Raw genomic sequence first — 8866 nt, forward strand, 5'->3', positions numbered from 1 at the left:
CAGAGTACATATAGAACCCTAGCAGCAGCAGACTACCATCTTAATAGTGTAATTTTAATGTATTCCCCATATAGCCAGAAGTTAAAACTCCACAGCATACCTCATTTCTCATAAAAGTTATAAATTTCTTTCAGTAAAAGCTATAGCTTCTTAGTCTGGTTAGTATAGCTACAGACAGCTTATACCAATTCCTAATTATACCAAGGCTCTAAATAACACAAAAAAGGTACAGGGTATTTTCAGGGAGTCTGTTTATACACTTCATTAAGCAGCCAAACTTCAATGAAATACTAAGGGATCAATATTAAGGGACCAGTGATATCATCACATATCTTGAGTACAAGAGGAAATAAATTCACATCTTGAAATACTGTAGATTACGAAACGGCCTCCAAAACGCAAATACTCACTTAAAAAAAAATTCCTGCTTTCAGAGCATAGAGAAAATACTTGATTATACCAAATGTCACAATGCCAACTAATAGCTATAGTGGCTTGATGGAAAAGCATTAAAACAAGTTACTATCACTTATGTCTTGTCTGATTAAAACAAAATCAAAGCCTATTTACAAAGAATAAATACTCTAAAACTAGTAGCCAAATCATGTAAGAGACAACAACCAAAACAAAAAAGCTGGATACGAGTTTTAACAGCCTAAATCCTGGGTTCATATTATGTCAACATCTTATTCTCAAATGCAGACTATTCAGGTTTGACACTATCACTTAGACACAGGGAGGAGTTAGTGAAACTGAGTCTGAGGGTTCACATGAACAAAAATTTCATCAGACCCAAAGACTCTATGCTGTGACTTCAGCAGACTAAAAACTAAAAATATTTACTTTTTTATATAAAGTTTCAGGACCTCAGATTTCTTACTCCACAAGACATGACAAAATGTTATTTGATCATGTCACATTAAAGACGTTAAAGGAAATGAAAAGGTAAGGACTGGAATGTTTTTAAAAACATCTTTCATAATGTTAACTATTCCCTTGGTGCACTCTTAACTTCTAGAATGTTTTAGTAAAGTGACAGTGCCAGACTCCTAGCATGCCTACATAACTAAGTTCTTTAAGTTTTGCTAATGAAAACTAATTTCTGACTAATCCAAGAGAGTTACGATAAACATTTTTAAAAACTTACAAATATGTCCCATTCCAAGAAACTATGATATCCACAAACCCCCTTGCTTACAAAATAGCCGAAGAAGGGAGGAATTGTTAATATTAATTACAAAAAATTTTTTTCACTTTGTAGAGTGATTCACTATGGCATTTGTTGACACAGAATTTGGATTACAAAATCTCTGATTAATGCATTTTCCAGGAAACGTCTACTTCAAAATTTGAGCTCACTTCCATCTAGAGTTGGTATGTTAAGGGAAAGAAAGAAAATGGCTATGCATGAAGAAAAAGAGTCAAAGCAAATGACAAAAATCACCACAATAATACAGGCTAATAAATGAAGAAATCAAGAGACAGTTTCATTAATTAATATATTTTCTGCATTATAGTTAACATAGGTACTTTCTTCGTGTCACCTTATTTTCCGTTACGTATTGATATTTTGTTATATTCAGTCATGAGTACATTTCAACAGTCTTTTGCAATAAATATCATAAAATAATAGAGATTCGCATAATAAATATTCTTTACAATAAAAAAGTTTAACAGACTTTTGTCTTAAAAATAGTCAGAATTCAACTTTGTGATTTATACATAAAATATACAAAAAGCACCACAATTTGTGGTTAAGGCAATGAAAACAGAAAAGATTAGGACTACTCAGCTGTTAACTAACCAAGGGGCCAAAAACCATTCAGGAGCCAAGATCACTTTAGGCAGCATAGTTCTGTGACCTCTATAGATTGATCAGCTATAAATATCAACTTCAGTTATCCAAGTGCCCTCCATGACAAGAGTAATTTGGTGAAAAGTGTGGGGTACAGAAGGAAGGGAGTCGAGTCCTTCACAAACATGAAAGCTTGAATAAGGATGAGCAAGGTATAGCCAATATATCTCCAATGTGAAGATTTACATTGTAAAGCAAACCTAAAATTACACGGGGCGGGGGCGGGGGGGCATCTCTAGAATAAGATAATGCCAAAACTGAGGGGTGAGAACGCTGAGGGGCAAGAAGGAGAGGGCAGTGGTTAAAGGAGAATTTTAATCTTATAACAAAAACATATCCTCCATGCTGCTTAAGGGTCCAATGCTATGAAGACAGCCCTAACTGGAGACTGATTTAATACATAGCTTATTTAAGCAATTAAACGGTTGCTTCTTTAAAAACCAATTTCCCTGCTCCCAGCATACCCAATCAAAAACAGCTCTCAATCACTGCAGTCTGGGTGTGTGTGGGTATGTTCATGTGTACAACTTTGGAAAGTTACTTGCAGAACAAAAAGGCTGCACAAAAGCCCACTGGCTCTCAACACCCTCTCGAGTGGATGGCAGAGGCTCTTGTCATAAGGGGGAGCCAGGTGCAGTTTCACAGTTCACTCTTACTGAAGATCATCCATTAGAGAAGAGTAAAATCCATGAGTCACACCTTGGGAAGAGGGGGAGAGAAGGTGGGAAACAGGGAAAAACTGCAAAGGAAATAAAACCAGTTATCTAACAGGATCTTTTTTTTAACAGCCACAGCTTGAAAGCCAGAAGTTCAGGAGGTCGAACCCACCTCCAAAAATCATGATGGTTTACCCTGACTCCGGGAGGGGCAGCTCTCCAGCTTACAATAGACAGTGTTGGAGTTCTTACATCTGCACCCTGGGCGATGGATCCAGTCATAACACCCCCTGCACAGCTTCAGGCATCCCTTAGCAGGAGGATAGCAGAGTAAGCAAGGTAAGAACAGAGACATGGCTCCCATACACAGGTACCTAGAGCAGCAGTGTGACTGTGAACAGGAGCAAGGATTATCCGAGTAAGAATCCCCTTCATCGTCATTGGAGCAGTGGTAAAAGATGCCCTTGACCAAGCACATGCAGGTTCCGTATTCCACCATGCTCTCAGCAGAGCAAAGGCACTGCCGGTTACAGGCCAAACAGGATGGCAGGGTCCTGGGAGCTGTGCATTCTCCACACTTGCACTTCCCACACTGTTCACAAATGAACTTGTGCTGTGTCAGGTCCTCTTTCAAGGAACCCTTTAAATCATCCACAATCAGCTGCTTGGGCTGGGTCCGGATTGCCCTTTCAGACCTATGACCAGGGACTGGTCGGGTTGGCGGTGACCTTCCTAACAGCCCCTGCTCAGAAGAGGCACTGCTGTTGCTCCCAGAACTGGCTGCACTTCCGGTGCTGGTTGATCTGCTCAATATGGGGCCTCTGGCATTATTCGAGAGTCCTGCATGTCCCAGGTGGCTGGGAGGTCTATGCTCATAGTTATTATTCACATTAATTGGTATGATTTCATGAGTCCTTTCATGCTTTTCTTGTCGTGGTGCTGTTCGAGGAGCAGGTCTTTTCACCACTGATGGCCCTTCTGTGTATTCATTGCTGCCTCTGATGGCCTTGATCTGGTCTAAGGACAAAATAGGAGCAGGCTGAATCTCTCTCTCATAGTCTAACCTCTGACGGTTATCCAAAGCAGGCTGCTGGATCACAACTAATGAACTGCCACTGCCATGTTGATTTTGGGGATCCATGTGTAGTGATCTTGAATTCTGGCAATCAGTGGAAACCTGGCATGCATCTGAAATCCTAAAAGAAAATCAAAGATGAGAAAAACAGAGAGAAAAAATAAATGATGAGAAGCATTTGGGGGAGAGGGGGAGATGAGAAATCCTGTCAAGTCACAAAATTGCCTAAACCACCTGGTAATGATCTCCCCCATCAGCAGATTACAATGATGCTGGGGTCCTGGCCAGAGTTCAATTCTAAGAGAGGCCAAGGACCACATCATAGAAGAAGAATGTAAGCAAGAGACCCCAGGCCATAAGAATTAGAAGTGTTTTCAACTTTTAAAAAGCAGAGTCAAGAAGTAATGTCTTCCTGTTTGTGAATCTAACAAACAATTAAAATGGACTATGCCCTTGTGGGGAATATTGAGTATAAGCACTAATAAACAGCTCTCACCTAAAGAGAGCTCAGTATCAGTTCATGGGTGGTTTTCATAAAGGAAGATATCCACTTAAAAAAAATTAAGAATGGCTCTGGCGCTGTTACCTTTTGTTATTTGTTTGCTGTTATAAACATCGGATTAATGGTGAGGAAATTAGTCAAGGTATACTTCATGCATTAAAAAAAAACTAAGATTCCAAACTAAAATGGAATCTCAAAATAAGAGGTCATTTTCAGTAAAAACCAGAATTTTAAAGCTAGCTCATTATTAACGTACAAGATGCAAAAGTGGATGTAGACAAATACAGCAGTTCTTGGTGTTTTATAGCCTCTAAAACACACACACAAAACTCAATATACAGTTCTGTGAATACTGAGAGTACTCACATTTGAAATCATGAAAGGATCTTCTTTTTAAGTTTAAATAAGGGCTCACTCACATAACGAGATAATTTTCACACAAAACTGTGTTAGGCCTTTAAAGTAGTATGGGGAAATCCTGGCCATTTTAATTATCTGTATTTCCTCTAATTTAAAAATCTGTATTTACATGCCAGATCTTGATTTTCAAAAGCACTGCCAACTCTGAATCAATGTGCTTCTTGTAATAAAGTACAGTAACATCCTGATAAAAATAAGCATGTGTTTCCATACTAATACTAAATTATTTCTAATTTATAATGTATTCTTCATAAGACAAACTATCAAACATAGAAACGTTTCTGTTTTCAGTCAATGCTGAACTAGAATATTTTCACACAAGTTCCTCCCGAAGTCTGCAGATTTGATCCAATTCAAGAATGAAAAGAAAAAAAATGCCCATTCTCCACTACTGCCTTGAGCCAAAACACATCAGCTTAAGGAATAAGGCGGAAAGAAGTCCATTTCTTCTATTAACTTCACTGAATGTCCCTGGACTAAGTCTTACATGTTATCTTCTTGGCGTTTCCCTCCCTCATTCTCCCAACTCAGGTCCTCAAGTTCCTACTTTCTTCGACCGTCTCTCTACACGAGGAAAACACACTCACAACCTGCTAGGTTTAGTCCTGGAGTCCTTAAGGGCTGTTACAAAGATTCCATCGTTACTCTGCACAGTATCATTCCTCCTCGCAAAGCACTTTTTAATCCGGTGCTTTTAAAGCAGAGTATCTAAAAGTAGTAAATTAGATTCCACGCGAAAGAAAAAACCGTGGATTTAAAGAGGATAAAAAAAAAAAACCACCAGGCGCGATGTTAATCTAAGTTTTAAATGCTAGCTCTAACAAAGTTCATGCTGGCCGTGGAAGGAGACTACCAGATGAAAAGAAAAAGCAGAGAGAGTCAGCCACCCTTCTCCAGCAGTGACAGTCCTCGACCTAGCCCCCAAACACGCTCTCGGCCGACTCTCTTCCCCAAGAAACCCCCGAATCGCAGTCGAATACCTTTTCGGACAATCCCATCACATCCTAAGGAGCACCGTGGATTTCCAAACCTTTTGGCGTCTGCCACCAAGAGATGCTTACAAATCGGGAAGAGCCTTCAGAGCGAACGCGGGCGCCAAAAAAGCTAAGCCCACGGCAGGGAGGGTTATAAATAAATATCTGTCTACACTTTAAAGGAGAAGCCGGATTCCTAAAGAGCCGGGGCGCAGCGGGCCGGGGGCAGGGGCGGCCGAGCGGCGTCGCCACATCGCCGCTTCCCGCGGTGGAGCTGCGCCCTCTGCAATCCGCGCGGAGACGAGCGCGGAATAAATAGTTGACGGAGGGGAAGGAAAAGGAAAAAGTTATGAATGAAAACAAGTTTTCTCTCTCGCTCCCTCTCTCTCTCTCTCTCTCGCGGGCAGGAGGAGGGGGGGAGGCTGAGGTTACCATTACCTCAGGAGGGCGGACTTCCCCGCTTTTAAAGTGGCAGTGCCCTCTCCCCTCCCCTCGCCGCTCCGCCGCTCTCGCGACCAGGATAAAGCGGCTGCTCGCTCGGGCGCGCTCGGGCTCAGCCCAGGGGGTCGCCGGCCAACTGGGGGTCTGCTCCCGCACTCGCGCGCGCGCGCACGCCGTTCCCGGCCCCGGCCCGGGTCCCAGGGAGCCTCCGACCCAGAAAGCCCGCCGCCGGCACCCGCCGAGCAGCTCAGCGGGCCCCCCACCCCAACCCCCTCAAAGCCTCCTGAACGCGTCCTTCGCGTGGAGGGTACCTCCGAGAGGACGGCCCGGGTCACGGCGCCACCGCTGCAGGCGGCTGAGGACCGCGGGCCCCGCTCGCCGTCCCGTGCGGAGGCGGAAGGTCACCCGCCCGGGCTCCGAGCTCCGAGCGTCCCGGCGGGAGGGCCGCGCCGCGGGAGGGGGCCGCCCCTGTCTCTCTCCCCTGGCGCGCTCCCGGCCCCCACGCGGCTGCTCCCGGCCCGCACCTGCCGCCCGGCCCCGGCCCCGGCCCGCGCGCCTGCCGCCCCCGCTGCTGCAGAGTCGCCGCCCCACACTCACCTAGGCCGAAGCGGGGGCGGGGGGCCAAGCCGTGCAAGCCGGCCCGGGTCCCGGTGCGGGCGGCGGCGCGCACGCACCGCATCAACCGCGGCGAGGAGGACGGGGAGGCATGGCCCGAGCTGCGGCCGGCCGGCCCACGGCCTCCACCGCCCCCGCCGCCGCCGCCGCCGCCGCCGCCTGGCAGGAGCGCTCCCCGCGGCCCCCTTCCGGCTGCGGGGCACAATCCTCCGGAGACTCCGCGCGGCCCGGCGCCGACCTCTCACGGCTCGCGTGCGCCGCGCAGCTCAGTAACATCCACCTCCGGGGCTCTTCTCCTGCAGCCCCCTTCCAGAAGCCAGGGGGAAAATTCCCTTCAGGAGGACTCTCCGGGTCTCTCCGGGAAGCGAGGTGGGGAGCGGCGGGGTTAAGAGTGCGTGATGGGCCCACAGACCCGCCGCTGTGCTCGGACCAGGCTTCTTTTCTCGGGTTCCAGTCGCTCCTCGCGGGAAAGGCGGGAGTGGCGGCCTCCTGACGCGTGAAAATCCACGTCAGGGACGTTTGAGACTCCGCGGCGCCCGGGACGGGGCTCGAACCGGCGGCCGCGGGCGGGTCACGGAGACGCGCAGGCAACAGGGAGCACACGCCAGCGAGACCGAGCCGCCGCTCCCGGTGGGTGGAGGGGGTGGGGGGGATTTTTTTTTTTTTTTACCCGCTTTTTGAGGGGTGGTGGTGAAGGGAGCGAGGTTTGGGGGTTCTCCTGCGGGGAAGAGGCGGGGCGCAGTCCCTTGGCACCTTCCCGATCCCGCACGCCGGGCAAGTGGGGGCACGGCGTCCCCGGGAACTCCGGTCCTGGCAGTCAGCCTCTCCCGGGCAGCGCTCACTCCCAGTCCTGCGACCCTCCTGTTCCACGGCCGAAATGCCTGCTACAGAAGATTAGAGATTTAAAAACAAAACAAAAAAAAAAGCGTTAATTTCCCTTTCTTTCCGGGCACTTGGAGGCGCAGCGCGCTCCGCCGCGCGGGCGGAGAGAGGAGCGGAGCGGGCCGCCGGCCAGCTCGCCCGCCGCCCGCACCCGCTGCCATGTGCTGGCTGTTGCTGCTCCCGCTGATTGACAGGCGGGCGCACCGTCGGCGTGTCAGCAGCGAACCAAAGCAACATGCAGTCTTGCACGTTTTTGCCGAAGTGCTTTTGCCCCTTGGAATGCCCAGGAGTTCAAACAACGTTCAAGCGACGCCTGTGCGCATTGGAAATCAATACCCAGAGACGGGAAATTCAGGTTTTAAACAATTGCTTCTCGGGATTCGGTCGCCAACAATGCCTCCACAAACATGCGTTTGGTCCACACACCGAGTGCCACCCCCTCTTCGGCATAAACCACCCAGTTTTTCACACATCCGACCGTTTCAGACTTTAAACTTGTTACTGTTCGGTTACGGGGTGGGGGGGGGGAGGGGGGAATGGAAAGGGACCCTGCTTTTTCTTTTAGTGGTAGCATTTACTTTAAGAGCATTAGTTTTAGCAGTGGGAATGCTAATGGTAATTGGAAATGCAACCAGTAATCTCAGATCTAAAGGGAGTTCAAAGCAATAAACAGTTCCCTGCAAAAGCCAACATTTCTCACCTGATCTTTCCTAAAATGTCTACGGAAGGAAAGGAAGGAAACAGTTCTTACCTAACGCAAAGATTGGAAATTGCTTTTCAGGCACATTTGCAGCGACTGTAGCTGTTCCTTATCCAGGGCAGGGAGTTCTGTCTGCTGCTATCACTCTGCAAACCACTGCGTGCCTTACAGAGCAATCCCACTCCGGCTCCGCAGAATTTCAGCCTGTCGCCTCCACCTCCACCTCCATTCCAGGACACGCCTCCAGTGATATCATGTGTCAATCATGCGGGCTGTCTGAAAACCTGGAGCAGGATTTTCCCAACAGTCGTTTCCTCTTTCGTTTGTGAGCACCCACTTGGAAATGTTGCCCTGTACACTCCCGTAAAAAACATCCTCTAAAAATGTGGATTGCCTCTAAAAATCCCGAAAATGCTGTTTGTCATAAAAAAAATACCTTTATTAGTTAGCAGTCTTTAGTTATGGATTTCAGTAAAAGAATTGGCGGACTCTACCCTTCCAGTTGAATTAGAAAATAATTTTGAGGAATAAAAGAAGATTAAAAAGTTGTATATCAAGCCATCACTGCTGATCAGTCAGTGAGAGAATGTATATTGATAGAAAAAAGATGATAATATAACATTACAGTTCCTATTTAAAGCAAAGTTCGGCATATGTAAAACCTCAAAGTTCAAAAGGTGGCACTCCTTACTGCAAATGTATGTAACAATATGTCATTAAGGTACAATCTCCTGCTGTAGATTTTA

The 8866-nt window shown here is 47.1% G+C and overlaps 1 protein-coding gene across 4 annotated transcripts; it reads right to left on the reverse strand.

Moving 5' to 3' along the window:
- Positions 1-1485: 1485 nt before the first annotated feature.
- SPRY1 (sprouty RTK signaling antagonist 1) lies at positions 1486-8343 on the reverse strand. 4 transcript variants are annotated; one of them, XM_057706163.1, is made up of 3 exons: positions 8172-8343; positions 7209-7422; positions 1486-3707 (listed from the first exon to the last, which is right to left on the reverse strand). In XM_057706163.1, the coding sequence occupies exon 3, from the start codon at positions 3650-3652 to the stop codon at positions 2693-2695; it is 960 nt and encodes a 319-aa protein (XP_057562146.1). In that variant the 5' UTR covers positions 3653-3707; positions 7209-7422; positions 8172-8343; the 3' UTR covers positions 1486-2692. The 4 variants fall into 4 exon arrangements, with proteins under 4 accessions (XP_057562146.1, XP_057562145.1, XP_057562148.1 ...); XM_057706162.1 differs by lacking the exons at positions 7209-7422; positions 8172-8343 and adding an exon at positions 6521-6649; XM_057706165.1 differs by lacking the exons at positions 7209-7422; positions 8172-8343 and adding an exon at positions 6235-6344.
- Positions 8344-8866: the final 523 nt, after the last annotated feature.

The sequence above is a fragment of the Hippopotamus amphibius genome, chromosome 13 (genome assembly GCF_030028045.1).
Source record: "Hippopotamus amphibius kiboko isolate mHipAmp2 chromosome 13, mHipAmp2.hap2, whole genome shotgun sequence".
NCBI lineage: Eukaryota > Metazoa > Chordata > Mammalia > Artiodactyla > Hippopotamidae > Hippopotamus > Hippopotamus amphibius.

Coding starts and splice junctions, on each gene's coding strand:
- SPRY1 (XM_057706163.1), bottom strand. CDS start 3,652: ATGGATCCCCAAAATCAACATGGCAGTGGCAGTTCATTAGTTGTGATC.